Raw genomic sequence first — 20223 nt, forward strand, 5'->3', positions numbered from 1 at the left:
GGAGGTTCAATGTACGTTCCTCTCAAAGTCTTCAGACGGTGATGGTCACCGCTTGGAGAATGTAACTGGCTACAAGAATATCCCCGCAGTTACAGAGTTCCCTGCCTCCCCGTGCCTGGACTGAGGGTGGTCTGGCCACTGAACACACCACATTTTAAATTAAACCAAGGACTGAGCCTGTCCTGGGGTGGGCTTGGTGTTGTTTATCCTCTAGCTTCTCTTCCCACTCCTCTCCCTTTGGAATTTAGTCCAAGACCTTGTGAATTAACTTTTCTGTGCCTGTTTCCTCCTAAAATAAACAAGCTAGCCCCACAGCCTGTCTCTCCTTCCTCTGGGGGATGTTGTGAAGATAACGATGGGGCAGATGGTGCCATGTGACCCCGAAGAGCTCACACATCACGAAATCACAGCATACCATGGACAGATGGGGAACTGAGAAAGGCTCTACCTGAACTTTTAGCACGGTGAACGCGGCTGCTTCTGGTCATGTGACCAAGCCAAAGGGAAAATTGGGTTTCATATTTCATTTTCCATTTCAGGTTAAAAATTAGGTTAAGAAGCAGGTCTGAGCCCTAGAAAAAGACAGCAATAGTACACGGCATTTGAGGCTCTTTGCTGAAGAGAGAAGTTGGTGAAAATCTACTAGGAAAAACCTACATGTCCTGGAGCCTGGTTCAGCCATTTCACTTTACATGGCCTCAGTTTCTACTTCTATCAGATGGGTCAGATGATCAATATGGATTCCTTCAAATCTTAAAGATATATATGGTGGTTCTGAATATCAAGCTTTTCTGAAACAAAATGTCAAATTCTCAGGAAAATCCATTTAGTGCCTGTTAGTAGATACCATCAAGTTCCATTACCAGCATAAGAATGTAAAACCATCTGGATGGTTACAGGAATATTCAGTGACTAACTCTAGGGGATAAGATTAGCAAGGAACACATTTCATTTTATTATATTCATTCCACTGGACTCATGTGCTATGGCATTTTGGGCTGATCTGAAGGTCCTCGCATGTTTCCATAGCAGCAGTTAGTTGCCCTGAAAGATTAATTTCCTTGCCATCTAATTCCAAACTCCTCTATGCTGAAAGAAATTACCAGAGGAAAAGTCACAGAATTTGAGACTTTCAAGGATGCTGAGGAAGTCATCAGATTCAACCTTCTAATACTATAATTAATAGAATCCAGGAATCAAGTGTCACGCACGTGGAAATTGCCCCTTCCTCATTTTCAAGTGGGCTTTGTGTACCTCAGGTAAGAAGGTCTCATACAATACGTCTATAAATCAGACAAAGGCAGTTTGTACTCGTACTGGATTTTCTTGAGGCAAAATGTCAACGGTATATAGACTCCACCCAAGTGTGATGAGGCCAAATATTTACAAACAAGGCTTCAACTTGGACAATGCATCTTGTCATTTTGTGGTTCAGAAGGGCAAACAGACAATGTTTCTTCAAGTCATAATTTTCCGCAGAGAAATGTTAAACCCAGACGGTGACAACTTTGGATCAACAAATGACTTGCAAGTGACCTCTGACCCCAACCCCCTGCCCTGCCCTGTTCCTCCTTTTAAACATTCCCAGCGTGGAGTGAGTGTTCTGTGAGCATTTGGACAACAGCCAGTCAATGAACACCAGCTCCAGCAACTAAGTTATCAGCTAACCCACTCTGAAAGCCAAACCATTACTCAGAGATAGTTACTTCTGAGTTTATGTCACAGATAGGAAGACAGATCAAGTCAGGGGGGACCAGGTAAGCCCACATTGGGGTCTTTATTTTAAAAAAAGACTCATTTAATTAAATGAAAGTCCATGTAGTTACCAACAGTATTTCAAAATGGTCAAATATCTCCGGAAAGGAACTGCTTTGAGAAGATCTGTAAATATGAAAAGATGTTCAACCACAAGAACAGTGAGAAGTGAAATTAGAATTATAATGAGATGCCATTCACCTATCAGACAATGCAAAGATAAAGCGAAGATGAAAACAAAATCGGTAATGCCCTCAATTGGGGAGGATGTGTGGAAACAGGCACTTCTGTATTGTTGGTGGGAATGTAAACGGGCACATCTTCTAGAGAGGGCATTCTGGCCTCAGTTAACACAGTAAAAAGACCACAGTTCCTTATGATCCAGCAATGCCACTGCTAGGAGTGTATCTTACAGTTACACGACTGTGCAAACTGTATATACTTGCACTGTGTGTGCAAAACTGTCTGTATTCTGTGGCACTGTCTGTAACAGTAAAAGATTAGAAACCGGGCTTCCCTGGTAGCGCAGTGGTTGAGAGTCCACCTGCCGATGCAGGGGACACGGGTTCGTGCCCCGGTCCGGGAAGATCCCACATGCCGCGGAGCGGCTGGGCCCGCGAGCCATGGCCGCTGAGCCTGTGCGTCCGGAGCCTGCACATCTGGAGCCTGTGCTCCGCAACGGGAGAGGCCACAACAGTGAGAGGCCCACATACCGCAAAAAAAAAAAAAAAAAAAAAAAGATTAGAAACCGCCTGAATGTCATCCATCCAAAGGACACCAGCTATGAATTCTGGCACAGCTACATGATGGAATATGAAGGAGGCAGCGCTAAAGTTCCGACCTGGCTGCGCTCCAAGATTTACTAAGTGGAAAAATCTTGGTGCAGAGCAGTGAGCAGAGGACCTTCTTACTCAGAGGAAGCCCAAGAGGCTGCTGCTGGGTTTTGCTCTAGGAGAGGAACTGGGAATGTGGATGGGACAAATGTTCTTCACCATTTAACTTTCTGTCACTTGAACTTTTCATCTCAACATGTGCACACATCCACACAAAACGGTGGTCCTTCCGAAGAGTACCTGAGACAGGCGAAACGCTGAGTAAGTGGTCAGACTTGTGCTTTGCAGCGTGATTTGGATTCGAACAGGGGATGGTTTTGAGAAAGAGACGACAAGAATCCTGATGAATTTGGAGGTTTCTAGAGGAAAGTGTCACGGCACATGTGAGAAATACCCCCAGACACCAGAAAGAGGATTATGGCAAAAAGAACTGGAAACGTGACAAGAGTCGGGGCCCTTGCCACGAGAGGACACCTCCTCTGGGTCATTCTCTGAAGCAGGTTCCCCGCAACGGCATTCCGTAGCTGCATTCTCTCAGCACCCTTTCTACAGATCTACTGTCAAGTCTATTGTGCTCTCTGCCATCAAACTTGGAAAACCTACCAAAATGGACTTGAGCTGTGTCCCACGTCCCTTTCACCAGTGTGAAAGGATAGGGCGGAGGATGTAAGTGGTGGGGGGTGAGATCTACTCTCCGGGGTAATTCTGGGGCACTTGGCCGAGCTGACCCTGCGATCCTGGTGGGTCTTTTGGGGACCACCCCAGTTCCAGGAAGTGAACAAGACTACCATCACCAACAGTTCTTCAATACGACTGTATGCCAAATGGCCTGTACATGTTATGTCGCCTTATCTTCCAAGAACTGGGGTGGGGGGTTTCCTCACTTTATAAAAGTGTAAACTGAGGCTCAGAGGGTCCCACAGTAAGGTAGGGGGTGCTGAGATCTGAGCTCAGGTCAGCCTCCTCCAGGGCCCACAATGATGGAAAACAAAGATGCCCTGAAAGTGCCGCTATTTTTTCAGCATGTTTCTACGTCCACTAGCTGGAGATGCCTCCCCACCAGCACGGGCGCCTGAACCTGCCCTCTGTCCACTCTGGGTCCTCTCACTCTGAGCATGTTTCAGAGCTAATGCCTATGGACCACTCAGGTATTGACATGATTTTACAGAGGAGGAAACTAAGGCTCACAAAGGTGGAATAACTTGCCCAGGTCACCCAGCTGGTCAGTGGAAGAGCCAGGGAAATGGAAAAGTGTCCCAGGCCAGTGTTTCTCATGTGATACTGCTCTTCTGCCACCTAGAACCCTGCATTTACAATCGATCACTCCTACCCTCCAGTCTGGGGGGGCCCCCATGGGTGCACAGTGATGGTAGGGCAGAGAGCTTTTGCCATACATAACATTAGGGATGGAGGTTATATAACAAGGATGTCCCCATTATAGCAGTGAAGTTATTAAACATTTGAAAATATAAATGAGAATCTTTAAAAAAATCTCCTTATTTTTCTCTAGAGGTTCTAAAAACTCTAACTTCCAAAGAAGTCTAGAATGGTTTGGGGGTGCTCTTATATGGAGTGAACGCACAGGCAGAGGACAGCAGTGTCAGGCCAGGAGCCCCTGTCAGATGCTCACGAGGCTAGAGTCACCTGATTACCTGGTGACCACTGTGGGGTAAAGTTACCTCTGCTCCCTGTCAAAGCCCTCACCTGGGAGGATGTTGGTTAGTCAGAGATCCCGGCCCAGCGCTGCGCTGCCTCTCACCCCACCCAAAAGACCACCCCCGACCACTTACATCCTCCGCCCTATCCTTTCACACTGGTGAAAGGGACGTGGGACACAGCTCAAGTCCATTTTGGTAGATTTTCCAAGTTTGTGATCATCTCTTCTTTCACCTGGTTTGGAGGTGGCAGAGAGCACAGGAGTGGGCAGGCTCAGCGCTACCCCAGATTCCTAAAAGTGGGGACCTCCTGCACCAGAACCCCTGGACACGCCGTTTTCTGCGTCTCACTCCAGATCCCCCAAATTGTGCTTGAGGCCAGGAAATAGCATATTAACAAGTTCCCTGGAGCCCGAGAATCACTGCTCTAGGGCTTCAGTGCATCATTCACAGGGTAGAAGGGGAGCAGAGGGGAGACGGTACCTGAGAACAGGTATGACAGAAGAAGAAACGACAGCGACAACCTGGCATCAAGGGAAGAGAAGGCCAACCAGCCACCAACCAAACGAACACACAGAAACTGAGTGGCAGAGCCGGGCTGGACCTGTGACTGCCCAGTACGAACACCTGGCTGTTCACAGATATAATTCTGGGCAATCAACAGAAGGTCAAAAAAGATAATCCTTCTGTTCCTCTCAGAATAAAATCTGCGTGCTTCCCTAAGGCCAACAGCTCCCACCAGCAGCCCCTCCTGACCTCACTGCTCACCACCTCCCGGCCACTCCCCAGCCTCCAGCCTTCCCAGACCTGCCCGCTCCCTCTGGCCTTTGCCTGCAATGCCCTTCCCCCAACTCTCTGCCAGGCCAGCCCCTCCATTCTGTAGGTCTGAGCTTAAATGCCACCTCCTCGGAGAGATCCCCTCTCACTACCCATCTAAAGTAGGACCACTCAGGACTTCCCTGGCGGTCCAGTGGTTAAGACTACACAGTGCTTCCACTGCAGAGGGTGCACGGGGTCGATCCCTGGTCGGGGAACTAAGATCAAAAAAAAAAAAAAAAAGAAGGACTACGCTTGCTGTGGGACTCTGCAATTGTTTCCTTCAAGTTTTTGTGTCAACTTCATTTGTTCTGCATTTTAGCTCATCCATCTACCTCAACCGCCCCCCTCCACCCCCGTATGTTTCAGAAAGCAGCAACAGGGTCTATCTTGGTGCTGTTAACACTAAAGCGCCTGGTACCTGACACATGGTATGTGCATGAGCAATGGACAAAGAGGACCTAGCAGAGCACAGTGCAGGGTGGACATTCAACGTAAGGAAGCTTCTTCCTCTTCCCACTACCCTTTTTGTTTTTTTTTAAAAAGATTTTATTTATTTATTTGGCTGTGTTGGGTCTTCATTGCTGCACACGGGCTTTCTCTAGTTGCGGCGAGCAGGGGTTACTCTTTCATTGCGGTGTGTGTGCTTCTCATTGTGGTGGCTTCTCTTGTTGCAGGGTAAAAGCTCTAGGTGTACGGGCTTTAGTAGCACATGGGCTCAGTAGTTGTGGCTCACGGGCTCTAGAGCGCAGGCTCAGTAGTTGTGGCGCACGGGCTTAGTTGCTCTGCGGCATGTGGGATCTTCCTGGACCAGGGCTTGAACTCGTGTCCCCTGCACTGGCAGGCGGATTCTTAACCACTGCGCCACCAGGGAAGTCCCCCACTACACTTGGAATGAGAATGCAGGGCAGCATGTACTATCTTTCCCAAAGACTACTACCAAAAACCACTAAAGGAAAAAAAACCAGGAGGTTTGGTGTGTATAGGGGAGAAGTGTCAGTTATGTGGAAATGTGCCCCATGTGGTACCTTTCCCCAGTGCTGTCTTCTCAGTGTGTGTGTGTGTGTGTGTGTGTGAGAGTGAGAGAGAGAGAGAGAGAGACAGACAGACAGACAGACAGACGGGCAGGGGTGTTTATGTCATTGCCTCTTGTGGTTAACATCCCGTCTAAGGGTTGACTGGGCTCAGCTGGGCGGGTCTCGATTGGGGTCTGCCATGAGGTGAAAGTCAGGTGGCAGTTGGGGCTGGAATCATCTTAAGGCTCAACTGAGCTGGTCCTCCACAGCTTTGCTCCTATTTCAGCTGGGCCAGTCAGAGGCTGCCTGAGCCTCTAGCTTAGGCTTCCCTCACAGTATGGTGGTTTCAGGGCAGCTGGACTTTTAAAATAGTGGTTGGCTTCCCGAGAATAAACATGCCAAGAGCTCCAGGTGGAACCTTCAGGGCTTCTTATGACTTAGACGTGGGAAGTCATACAGCATCACTTCTGCTGATTTCTACTGATCAAAAAGTGAGCCAGAGGCCATCCCAGATTCAAGGGCATGAATACTGGAAGGCGTGGTTCATGGTTGGCAGAGGTGGGAGCAAGAGGCATCTTTGGAGACTGGCTACCACGCTAGTTATAGGACTGTGGACTTAAATTCTTTGTGTCTCAGTCTTCTCTCCTGTAGAATGGGAGAGCAGTTCCTACCTCATACAGCTTTTGTAAGGAGCATATGAGTTAATAATATATGGAAAACACTTAACAATGCACCGTGCAAGTGTCAGCTATATTATTAGCACTCAAAAGAGTAAGGAGCAAACCTTTTCTCTAATTAATCTCTGTATCCCAATGTCTATTAAATGTTTTATGATCATGAGCTGCTCTCTATGGGAAGTAAGAGAAGTACTCTTTCTCCAACTAAAAAAAAAAAATCGTTTTTTATTTAAAAGTCTAGGTTGGTTTAAAGTTTGGGTAGAAGCAGTCATTTCTCACGATCGAGTATGCATTTAAGGTATTAACAAAAACTAAAGATATCTTCCAGGGCTTGGCAAATGCCATTCTGAGTCATGGTCGTGACGCACTCACAGTAGGGGCAGAAGGAGTCACACTCGTGGTGTGGAATTTCCTGTGGCGCTGGCGGAAAAGGAGTCTGAATGTGTTTGTCAGCAAACTTCCCCGAAACAAAAAGAAAGCAGGATTTCCTGTTGGAGGCCCAAGAAGTGAGTGATGTCCAGGACCTCACAACCCAACCTCAGACTGGCCTGAGCTCTGGCCAGAAAACAGGGTCTGCCAACACATTCATCAGCACTCAGCCCCAGGCACTGGGGATGCACCCTTTTCTGTTGTTGCCAAATTCAAACAAAGCTCAGAGACAAGTCATTGAGCTCAAGCTCTAAATATAAAAATGGCTTCATGATCCAAGCCTGTGGACATAAGTAAGTTCTACTCCTCAGAATTCCTACAGAATTCTCTACCATGTCATCCTCTACCTCATACTCCTCAGGTATTCCACGCAGCCTCCAGGATAAACCCAGTCTCCTGACGTGTGCATCCACCCGCCACATACACACACTCCAGCCACAGGCATGACTCACATTCCTCCAAAGGGTTCTGAGCTCACACATCTTCCCGTTCTTGCAGCCTCCTTCCATTGTCTCGAGGAGAATAACAATAGTTAGGGGAGCCAGGTTATCTTTCCCTTGACTGTGCACCAGACAGGTACCGTGACAAGATGTCACATCAACTCACTTTATCCTCACCTCATCCTGTACGGCCCTGACCTTGCGGGTTGATGAACTCACGCATTTACCTGGAGTCTCTGATCAAGGAGAGCTGCATCATAAGGTCAGACATACAGATCAATGAAATAGAATTGAGAGTCCAGAAATAAACCTCCACATTTATAGCCAACTGATTTTCAATAAGGGTGCCAAGACAATTCAGTGGGGAAAGTACTGTCTTTTCAACAAATGGTGCCGGGACAACTAGATACACACATGTGAAAGAATGAAGTTGGGCCCTAAAGTCACACCATATACAAAAATTAACTTAAAATGGATTAACGACCTAAATGTAAGTGCTAAAACTATAAACCTCTTAGAAAAATATAGGAGTGAATTTTCATGAGCTTGGGTTAGGACAAAAGCACAAGTGGCAAAAATTTAAACAGATAAATCAGACTTCATTAAAATTAAGAACTTTTAATGCTTCAGGTTAGACCATAAAGAAAGTGAAAAGACAACCCAGAAAATGAGACAAAATATTTGCAAGTCATATATTTGACTAGTACATACGACATATAAAGAATGTTAAAACTCAGGCTTCCCGGGTGGCGCAGCGGTTAAGAATCCGCCTGCCAACGCAGGAGACACGGGTTCGAGCCCTGGTCCGGGAAGATCCCACATGCCGTGGAGCAACTAAGCCCGTGTGCTATAACTGAGCCTGTGCTCTAGAGCCCGTGAGCCACGACTACTGAGCCCGCATGCCACAACTACTGAAGCCCACATGCCTAGAGCCCGTGCTCCGCAAAAAGAGAAGTAACCGCAATGAGAAGCCCGCACACCGCAACGAAGAGTAGCCCCTGCTCGCCACAACTAGAGAAAGCCCGCACACAGCAACAAAGACCCAACGTAGCCAAAAATGAAAATAAATAAATTAAAAAAGAATGTTAAAACTCAACAATTAAAAGACAAATAATCCAATTAAAAACGGGCAAAGCCTCTATATATACATTTCTTCAAAGAAAATATAGAAGTGGCCACAATGCACATGAAAAGATGCTCAACATCATTGACCATTAGAGAAATGCAAATTGAAACCACAGTGAAATACCCCTTCATACCTATGAAGATGGCTCTAAGCAAAATGACAGTGTTGATGAGAATGTGGAGAAACTGGAAGCCTCGTACACTACTGGTGTATGAAAATATAAAATGATGCAGTCACTTTGGAAAACAGTCTGGCAGTTTCTCAAAACATTAAATACTGAGTTACCATATGATTCAGCAATTCTGCTCCTAGATTTATACCCAAGAGAATCAAGAACATACGTTTTCTCACTCTCTTTTGTTTTTGCCTGTGCCCTGCGCCATGTGGGATCTTAGTTCCCCGACCAGGGATCGAACCCACCCATGGCCCCTGCAGTAGAAATGCAGAGTCTTAACCACTAGACCGCCAGAGAAGCCCCAAGAATGCACATTTTCACAAAAACCCATACATGAATGATCAGAGCAGCATTATTCAAAATAGCCAAAAAAGTGCAAACAACCCGAATGTTCACCAACTTATGAATGAATAAAACGTGGTACAGCTGTACAATGGAATTTTTATTCAACCATAAAAAGGAATGAAGCACTGTTTGACTCAGATGAACCTTGAAAACATTATGCTAAGTGAAAGGAGCCAGACACAAGGGCCACATGCTGTATGATTCCATTTATATGAAATGTCCAGAGTAGGTAAATCCAGAGACAGAAGGTAGATTAGTGGTTGCCAGGGTCTGGGGGGAGGAGAATGGGTAGCGATTGCTAATGAGGACAATGTTTCTTTTTGGGGTGATGAAAATTTTCTAAAATTCATTATGGTGATGGTTGCACAACTCTGTAAATATACAAAAACAAACAAACAAAAAAACCCACTGAATTGTTCAGAGAGAGAGAAAATGCAGATTTTTTAAAAAAGGGGAAGAAGAGTCCCTTCCCTTAGCAGCTTTGCCGACAGCCTACTTCCCATATTCCACTTCTTGTTCAGAACTCCTGTAATGCACAGGGTCAGAGTGGCTTGTTTGCAGGTCCATCCACCCCAGCCAAGGGTGTGCACCAGGGCCAGGGGCTGTGCCTCATTCCTTTTGAATCCAGGACTGTGCTTGGCACCCAGCAGGCAATCAATATAAATGTGTGTTGAATGAATAGTCTCTAGCACGCCCCTACTATTACCCACTGCTTTTTATACCATCACTTCTAAAATAAAGGAGTGCCAAAAAGATCACACACACAATATCTGTCCATTATTTTAAAATTCTTTTTCCACCAAATATTTTTTAAACCAGATGATCAATTAGTGTTGTCCCTTTTCCACTTCGAGAGAGACATGTGATTTCAAAAGTTAAAAGCTAATTATCAATAAAATGACCGAGGTACAGGGAAAAAAGGTAAAAACGCTTAGCCAAACACAGCATATTCAGTCCCTGACCAACAAATTCCACATTTCAAATAACTTGACAAAAATTTCCCCTACTCTGAGACAGAAGACTTTAAGAGGCAAGAAACCAGTACCAACCAATATTAAATTCAGCCTTTGAAAACTCTGGCCTGTACCACCACCACCACATTGAGATGGTGAGAGTAATAATAACAGCTAACATTTACTGAGCACTTACTATGTGCTAGGCTGGGTATTATTTTCTGCTTTCTAGGTATTAACTCAGTTACAACAGCATTATGTGGTAGGTACTCTTATTACCCTCATTTCCCACAGAGATTCACAACTTTCCCAAGGCTGCATGGCTGGTAGATGGCTGAGCTAAACTGGAACCCAGGAAGTCCAATTCTCCTGCCCGCTTGTTTCTCGCTATATGACATAGGACAGCCCACAGGGACTTCAGTCCCTTGACTGGACCTAGGAAAGCAACATGTTTGACTCTGGGTTTACAGACTGAATAGTGTAGGTTCTAAAAAAAGGCCTCAGAAAAAAAACATGAATATGCAGGAATTGAAATCCATGGGTGAATATCTGATACTTGAAAGTCTATTCTTTTATATAGCCTTTATATATCAGGTGGAAAATATCTGAATAGACAACATGGTCAGTCAAAACCTGCAAAACCTTGACCTGCCTACCTCTGCAAGGCCACCGCCTTCTGAACTTTCAGCCACAGGCCTCCGCCACCTTCCGAGACTGTGGTCCTCCCACCACACCCCTTCTCATTGAGCTCAATGCCTTATCTATTTCCTTCCTGGCACTCATCACTATTTACAATGATTTTATTCATTTGTTTACCTGCTTTTCTTGTCTGACTCTCCCATCAGAATGTAAATTCCATAAGGGCAGTGACCGTGTCCATCTTTTTTGCCTAGTGTTTGCTGAATGGATAATAATTCTCTATGTAGGTGACAGCTTTCTTTCAGAACAATCTGGTGCATCAGTGACTGGCTGGATGACCACACTAGGCTGTAGCAACTCCAAGGCAGGGGCGGTACCTTGTCATCTTTATGCTCCCAATTCCTAGCTTAGTACCTGGCACACAGGAGCTCATTGCATCTCGACTGAACTTGTTCATTAATGAACTGCTGTCAACGTGGAGGGCAGTCTCTATTGGAGTACCTCAAGGCTCCACCTTGGGTCCTGTCTGCTCAACTTCTGGATCCAAGGGCGATGGTAGAAGGGCATGCTGATGAAGCCTGGGGATGCCTTAAAGCTGGGAGGAGCTGCAGTGGACAGGGACAGGAGCTAAGAGAGCCTGAACAGTCGTAAACCCAAAACCCCAGAAACAAAACAATAAATTAAGAAACCCTGTACCAGGGTGGGAGGAGGGAGAATTAGATGAAGATAGTTAAAAGGTAAAAAATTCCAGTTATAAGATAAATAACTACTAGTGATATAATGTACGACATGACAGAGATAATTAACACTGCTGTATGTTATAAATGAAAGTTGAGTTCTCATCACAAGGAAAATAATTTTTTCTATTTCTTTAATGTTGTATCTGTGTACGATGATGGATGTTCATTAAACCTACTGTGTAACCATTTCATGATGTATGTAAGTCAAATCCTTATGCAGTACCCCTTAAGCTTATACAGTGCCATATGTCAATTCTATCTCAATAAAACTGAAAAAAAAAACAAAAAACAAAATACCACCCTGTACCAACCACAGGATGGGAAGGCAGGGACAGGAGTAGCACCTGTAATGAGGGTCACATGTCCAGTGAGCTCAGGTGACCGCAGTCTGAGATGCTGAGATGGTCCTGAGCCGTGTCTGTATTGGGTGGTGGTGAACAGAATGAAGGAGGGGATAGTGCTGCCTCGACTCCCCCTTTATTTAATGATTATTTCTACTCTTATTTATAATACTACCCAAGGAAGGCCTGAACTTCTCCTGGGGTACTCGGCAGGCATGGCAGGCCCCCCTCAGAAACTCTCTGTGAAGTCCAGCCTTGGGCTGTGTGGTCCACCTGAAGTACAGGAAGCACCTACCATAACCGCCTGGCCCTGGGAGCCGCCGGTCTCTTCAGCCTCCAGCTCTCAGCTCTCCAGGTGCTTCTCAGAAGAGCCTCTGCTGCTGTTGGACCTGGCTAATATCTCGCTCGAAGCCTTCTCACTCTTCTAGTGAAAAAGACTCATTCCTCCGTGTATGTGTGTTTTCCGCTCTAGTCCTCCCTGTTCCCAGAGCACAAGAGGGGAAGTCACTCTTATCTGGACCTTTCTCAATGATCTCTCTCCTGTCTTGCATAGCCTTCAAAATCCGGTCTTTTGTCTTTCAAGCTCAAGAAACGTGTCAGGTAGGTGTGTTTGGACTTCCCTGATTACAGTTTTCGTCATCGCTATTTTTTTAGCATCTTTAATGATTACCAGTTGGATTTCCATTCCCTGTTTCCTGTTCTGTCAATTCTTTTGTGATGTTATGTTTGGGCACCTCCACTGTGTTGGCATATCCTTGAAATGACCTGCTCACATGTACCTGTCAGTATTCAGATGCCTTTTTTATTCTTGAGTGCTTTCCTTAATGCTACCAAAATCAGGAGGACATAAGGATGTCTATATGTAAATGTTAAGACATTAATCAATGATTTTGAAGCTAATGTTATGGCCTGTTACGTTATTTGAAGCACAGTTAGATCTCTTCTGTTTCATTCATTATCATCATTGATTGCTTTTACTAGCAGGACATTTTCTGCCCTTCTATTTTTCACTGTCTTCTCAGTTCTATTCACTGATTTATAATGAGAAAGGCTTATAGAGAGAAGGGCTTAAACATCAGAAGAAGGTGCTCTTAGACTTTCATTTGACAAGCTGCTGGTCCTAGGTCCTAGGTCCGACCTGCTGGTAGATCTGTTGGAAAATTCAGATCAAGAGTTTTTTTCTTCTAGAGTTATTTAAATTTTTAAAAGGGAAAAACTGTACTATTTTTGTTATCAAAGTCAAGTCTGTTGAAGGCTACACAAAACCTCATGCTCTCAGGAAACCACAGGAATAATTACTTGCTGCTAAAATAGCACCTTCCAAATGCTTATGTGCTAAGTAGATGGACAAGTACACCAGCTGCCACATTAGAATTTTTCACAGTCTTCTCCTTGTCAGACAGGGACGTTATAATTGCAGCCAGAACCCAGAGGTTTGTACCACGCAGTTGGGAACACACCTGTGTTCATGCCAAGTCCAGAAATAAATCCTAGATGATGTTTAGGTTCAGCACGACACTAACAGTATTTTAGGAAGCAAACAGTTCAGGAGCCGGAATAATAAGAGATTGGGAATGAAAATAAGGATGTGTGGATAAATGTGCTCTTTTCTTATCACATAGAATCAAAAATCTGGACGCCATCATCAGGGCAAAGGACGTTCTCAAGACTGAACCTGGTCAGATTTCACCCACCCACTTCAAGAAAATAACTTAGAAAATCTTAAGAACTCAAACATTTCTTTATTGGCTACAAGAAAAGAATCAAGAAAAGCTTGTAGGAATTTTAGGTAGCTCTTACTTCAGTAGAATAAAGTTACTATTAAAAATATATCAGAATATTTTAATTCCTGCTTGATGGGAATTCTCTATGTCAGGCAAGAAAACTACAAGTTAGTATCTAAGCTCACCCTTCTGTTCCTAAAGATTTTCTGTTAACTATAATTAAACCAAGGAACGTCAGAAGGGTAATGGGTTTCCATATGGAGTAGTATACTAAAAATTGCTTCAAAATCAATTACTCTAGGGGGTTTTATTTATAGAACTCCCAAAGAGGAGATTTAGACAACATTTACTCCCCTCCAATGCTGACTATGCATTCTTGTTTCACTCTGGAGCACAGAGCAGGGACCTGACTTCTAGGGTCCATGTTAAGGACCTGCTGATGAGAAGGCTGTGCTAAGACACATTCTAACTGGTAAAGGTCACTTCTAACATAAGAGTGGGTTTGCCATATTTTGCCTCAAACTGAACACCCCAAAATACGAATCATCATGTAGAAATGTCAACTGTTTCTTCTGGTCACCTATGACTTTGGCCAAGAGAAGAGCAACGTCCTCCGTGTAATCACACTTGCCCCCTCTACTCAGCACAGAGTAAAAAGGAAGCAGGCTTATGACGTCACGAGAGAGAAGAATGAACAAGGAAGAAGGGAGCCACAGGTAAGGGGAGGCACGCGACTGAACCTGGGTTCAGGACTCCTTCCTGGAGATATACCCTCACTAGGCCATCTGGTTCCCAGAGCTCGGGGTACCTGGGCAGTTCCCTGGGGGTGCCCAAGGGCTGCCAGTGATGATGAGGCCAGCTCCCCAGCTTAGGTCCCTCCTTCCCTGTTCGACCACCAGCAAAGTAGCACGACGCTCCACTGCCCCACCTGCCATCTGCCTCATCCCATGCAGATGGGGAGAACTCTTGAGTGTGATGCAGTCAGCAGGTCTTCTTGGGGGTGCTCTGCAGTCACCCCATGCTCATCACCTCCTCCTGTAGCTGCACTGTCTGCCCAGCGTGTGCTCAGCCAGGGCTGCACAACCCTGCAGGCTAGAGGGTGGACTAGGTCCACACAGCAGCGTCAGCCTGCAGCCACTGCCTGAAGGACACATCCCCTCAGCTTGTTCTCCAAAAGCAGCACCTCGTTAACAGCTTTTACTCTGTCCAATCCCCGGATGTCAAGCCTGGTTGCCCATCTGCCCAGCAGCTGGGGAAAGAATTCTTACCATCGCTGTTAGGCTCCCCTTTCCCAGAGGAGCGAGGGCGAGGGGTTCCCTAGTCAGGTCTGGGCTCCTGTCTGTGCAGGACTATGTGCAGGTTTAACTTAGCAAGTCCTAAATGAAGAGCACACTGTAGACACACAGCAAGGGCTCAGTACCTGGTGGCTGTTCTCATACTGCTATTGTGAATACACACTGCAAGGAGACGCTACATGTGTAAGAGGGACCTGCTGGATGAGACTCTGCCTGCTGATCCATCAACTGCACTAAGGGACAAGCGGAGGGGCAGCAGCTGCCCCCTTCCTCTTTCACAGACGAAACACCCGTCAGGGAGGCAAAGCCCCACCAATAAGGTCAGTGGCGGATGTTTCAAATGTTCTGTGAGGTCACACTTTGTCCCCATGCCTCATCCAGTGTTGACACAGATGACTGGCGGAGGTGGTGCTGTGATTTAGGAGCTGGAGGGATGGAAGCAGACGGGAGCATGTGTGAGAATGCAGCGCTGTCTGCAATAGTTTAAGCTGAAGCAGCTTTAAAACAGTACACATTCTTTGGGGTTAATATTCTTTGGGGTTGAAACTGTCAGCTAAGTGACTCCAACCAGCCACGGTGCCCGAACACGGTACGGCACCTAAGCCGGGGGACCCTGGCCACAGTGCCCGGTGCTGCCATTGTTTGCCACTCTGGGTCCTTCCCCATCAGCTGCTGTCTGTCAGGGCGGCAGGGACCAGCTGACTGGTTGGAACCATATGTGCTATTTCTGGGCATAGGATGTGAAGAAGGACATGCCACAGTAAGTCAGGATATGAGTCAGTTATTATAAAGTGTTAAAAAGAACTGTCTTCAAAGCATCCTGAGAGCATTACACCACGCTAACTACTCTGAAGGAGCTATAGGTTGAAAGACACTTAGAATCACTAAGCTCAGGAGAAACCCTGAAGAACATGGATGATTAGCATTGGTCAAAGGCCTGCCAATGAAAAGGAATGGATAAGGCTGAAGCTAAAATCCAGAGGTCCTAAAATTTAGAGGCAAAAAGGAAATTTCCAGGACCACATATATCTCTGGCATACTTCCGTCAGACATGCAGAAGCAGTGGAAACATAGGCAGCTTGAAAAAGCTGTGGGACGTGGGTTTGCTTTATTTTCCTTTTAAAATAAAACACTGTATTTTCAGAGCAATGTTTAATGGGGCCAAATTAATGGTCCTAAATTGGTTTTTAAAAAAATCTATTGGCACTGAGGTGTAAAGATACACAAAAGATGTCTCTCTGGAGTGCTGTCTGCAAGAGGGAAAAATTATTAACCACACGACATCCACAAATCAGTTAAATAAATGACGTTATGCCCCTTTGATAGAACCTAAGCAGCTGTCAAAAGGAATAAAGTAATTTAAATATACTGGCATAGAATGATCCGTGATAGCTGTTATGGCAAAAAATCAAGTTGTAGCAAATGTGCAAGGCAATCTCATTTCTGTTAAAAAAGGTATGTTTGTATATGCAGAAGAAAAAGTCACTAAGGGGCTTCCCTGGTGGCAGAGTGGTTGAGAGTCCGCCTGCCGATGCAGGGGACACGGGTTTGTGCCCCGGTCCGGGAAGATCTCACGTGCCGCGGAGCGGCTGGGCCCGTGAGCCATGGCCGCTGAGCCTGTGCGTCTGGAGCCTGTGCGCCACAACGGGAGGGGCCACAACAGTGAGAGGCCCGCGTACCGCAAAAACAAAAACAAAAACAAAAGTCACTAAGGAGCTGGAGAAAACCATTTATAACTGTTATTTGTGACTTTTTCTACAAGTGCAATGTTCTTGGAGGCCTCAGGGAGGCCTAATGGCCCACTAAGTCCCTGAACGAATGGGTGAAGGCACAGCACGGTAGTTGGAGGCTGCAAAATCAGCATTTCTCAGACGGCATGAGAAGAGAGGGCTTATAGACATGGGGAGCCCTTTCTTTAACCCTGTCACGGGACCTCTGCTTTCTAGCTCCCAGGTGTGTCCTAGGGCCTGTGTAACGTTCTTTGGCTTCAGGAGTGGGGCAGTTCACTGGATGGCCATAACCCCACTGCTCCTGTTCAGGGGCTGTAAAGAGTTACCAGTGAGAAGTGACAGCAGCAACGCATCCACTCTAGCCTCTCCCTCCCAGCAAAGCCTCCAGGAACTGTCCTCTGTTTCAAGGGCCAGGGCGAGGGAACTTGACCTGCCACTGGGACCACAGGAATCCATCCTAGTGCCCTCCCTGTCAGGAATTTCCTCTCTGTAAGTAAACAGTCCTCTGGTCTGCTTCCAACAGCCCCTTTACCGGGAAGGTGGGGGAGACTGCAGGCCCATCTATTTAACCACAGTGCACGGGTCTGGAAACAGTACTGCCTCAGCCTTGTGCTGTGAAGGCTGAAGAAGCCCAGACATCACTGTTCTTCACAAGCGTTTTCTATTCTCCACAAATCTCCTCTGAACGCCTTATTGTCTCTCCTTTCCCATCCCAGAGCTTCCCTTAGGTAATTCCTATTCATCCTCCAGATTCCGGCTCCAACGTCTCTTCCTCTGGAGAGCCTTTCCCAACACGCCAAGGCCAGATATCCTCCTTACACTCTGATAGACAGTCCCCATCGCAGAGTGAGTATCCCAGCTCTTGTTCTCTATTTATTTCTGTGATAACGAAACTCATGTCTGTTTTCCTCGTTAGAACACAAGCTCCTCCAGGGCAGAAACTGCACCTGTTCTTTGTGCATCCCCAGTGTGCGGTACAGCGTCTGGCACCAAGCGGATAGCAATAAAGGCTCACTCGGTAGAAGGCTGCTGCAGAGGTGACTGGGGTGGAATACACGGCACTGGGGGAGGGAGGAAGAGCAGCTGGGAGGGCTCTCTCCTTTGCTGTCACTAGCTGGCCTTCTTTATTTTTTGTCATGTGTCCCAGTGAGTGGTCAGCAAGTGGTCCCCTCTTAAAGCCTGAAGATCTATGTGAGGTGGGTACTAGTAATACACGACAGTGTTTAAAGGAATTAAGAGGGTATGGCTAAGGCTCCAGAAAGTTTCTCAGCTGAAAGAGCAGAACTTCTGACCACATGACTTCCTGGTTATTTCCTGGGACCTCTTCAGCTCTGGACCCCGGGGCTGCCCAGGGATGCTGGGGGTGCCCTGGAGGATGGATAGAATACAACAGGGGCAGAAATCCTCTGCCAACATCAGAGAAAGCCTCAGCCAGCCCCGGGTGAAGGGTGGGGGGCCCGGAAGGGCAGGGTGGGCACTGACCTCGGCTGATGCGCTGCTTCTCCCCAGACAGGATGCCGGGGCTGTCGATGATGCTGATGCTTTTCAGGACCTGGTTGGGCAGCTGGGAGCACATGAATCTGCAAGAAAGGGATCAAAGGTGGGATCAGAACGTGCACGTTGCGGAGTGCACTAACCTCAGAGCTCCTTGGCCTCTCCTGGCTACTGACATCTTCTGAAAAGCGGGGGCTTGGAGGAGACCAATGGCGCCTCCACTGGAGACTCAATGCTGGTTCACAGGGCAGCTATTGGAGGGTGGCCGGGCACCGGATGCTCCCTACCACCAGATCCCTTACTGTTAATTTTATTTTAGCTAACGTTTATTGAACACAGGTTATTTTACAAACATCATCTCATTTGTTCCTCATATTAATCTCATGAGGAAGGCAACACTGTTTACCTCCGGGAGGTTATGTAACTTGCTCAGGGTCACTCAGAGCTAAGCTTTAAACCCAGGTCGGTGTGACTCCAAAGGCCACCAGCCCCACCCACCCCTCCTCTATCCTGCTCCTTAGACCAACGTCCCAGACTTTTCCTCCCCGGGAATCCCATGCTTCCTTCAGGGTCACTGCCCCACTGGGCTGGAGTATCCCAAGCTCTGTCCAGCCCCTGCTCACTCCTTAATGTGACAGCGGAGATACTAGGGCCTGTTTTCACTGTCCGATGCCCCAGGGACATGCTATGGCTCCAGGCTCAGGGTGGGGCAAGCACCTGTGGGCAACACCCCAAATCCTCCAGGTGCTTTGGTGCCCTAAGAGTGGACAAAGGGGCAGGGGTAGGCAGGGCCCTGGCCAAGCATCTCCCAGCCTCCTTCCTTGTCCATCACCTTCCCGATACCACCTCCTCCTTCTCATCCTCATCCCTCTGCTGTGGTTCCTGTCGGCTGCCCTGGCGTTGGCCTTGGAAGCAGAGTGAAGTGGCAGGAAAATTGTGGCCTGTGCGTCAGCAGACCTGGGTTCAGGTTCAGCTCATCCTTTGCCAGTAACTTGCCTGGGACCCTGGGCAAGGGCTTCCCCATTCTGGGCCTCAGTTTTCTCATGTGTCAATGGAGACACTTGGACCAGGGGTTGGCGAGGTTCTTTTAGCTTTAACACGGTGTAACTCTAGAGGACCAGAGGAAAATGCTTTGTTACTTCCACCCCAGGCAACCTGGGGGGATCTCTGTTAGGCACTGTGTATGTTTTAAGGCAGAAACTAGAGTGTCTCTCCTTCTCCTATATTGTAAATGGCTAACTTTGGTATCTGTGTGGGCAAAAGGCTTGAAAATCCTTGGGGAAAGCTCAGTCCTTTCATTCAGTGGAAAAGGTGGGATTACTCAGAAAGTAAATATGCTGGGAATGCAGGAGAGGGAGGCCTGCCTGGCCCTCACAGCACATGTGGACAGCACAGCCCCCGGGCAGGCGTGGGCAGCCCTGAGAGAGACATGCAATTACTGACATTGCAAATGAACTTTCACTGAAGGTGCTTGGGACAAGTTTCTCAGATATTGTTTCCCACATTTTCAAGTCATCCCAGGAAGATGTAGGAATGATAACTATGATCATTTTGCAGCTGGAAAAGTTGAAGCACAGAGCAGTTACGACATGTGAGGCCATGCTGCTAATGCGTGGCTGGCTGGAGACTGCAGCCTGGTATTTCTGATGTCAGGTGAGTAGAACTCAACCCGTAAAGTTAAAAACCTCATAACATTAAAAATAAGGGGTCAAGTTAATTTATGAGAAGCCCCTCATTTCTGATTTTCTCCTACCCCTCCACCTTTATAAACCCCACTGCCCAACACTCAGACAGCAGATCTGTGAGAATAAAGTGCACTGGGATCACCACACATTCTCTGTTAAGTTCACAGAGCAAAAAACGCCATATTCAAGTCTCTAGATTGGGGTAGGAACAGAGTTCTGAGCACATCTGTGGTGGACTGCATTTCTTGTGGTAATTAGGTCTCTTATCATAGTCCCATCCTTTTTATCAGATGGCTCAAGACATCTGGCAAAGCTGAGAAAACTGCACATATGTGAAACTTTTTCACATAAAGTA

At 46.7% G+C, this 20223-nt stretch overlaps 1 protein-coding gene across 1 annotated transcript in view; it reads right to left on the minus strand.

Moving 5' to 3' along the window:
* Nucleotides 1-20223, minus strand: part of EHD4 (EH domain containing 4) — an 89652-nt gene that overhangs the window by 29865 nt on the left and 39564 nt on the right. Inside the window, exon 3 of the mRNA XM_082647884.1 lies at nt 18172-18269. Coding sequence (XP_082504010.1) covers nt 18172-18269 — 98 coding nt within the window. The remainder of the gene's footprint in view (nt 1-18171; nt 18270-20223) is intronic.

Source organism: Grampus griseus (assembly GCF_964374135.1).
Source record: "Grampus griseus genome assembly, chromosome: 2".
Classification (NCBI taxonomy): domain Eukaryota; kingdom Metazoa; phylum Chordata; class Mammalia; order Artiodactyla; family Delphinidae; genus Grampus; species Grampus griseus.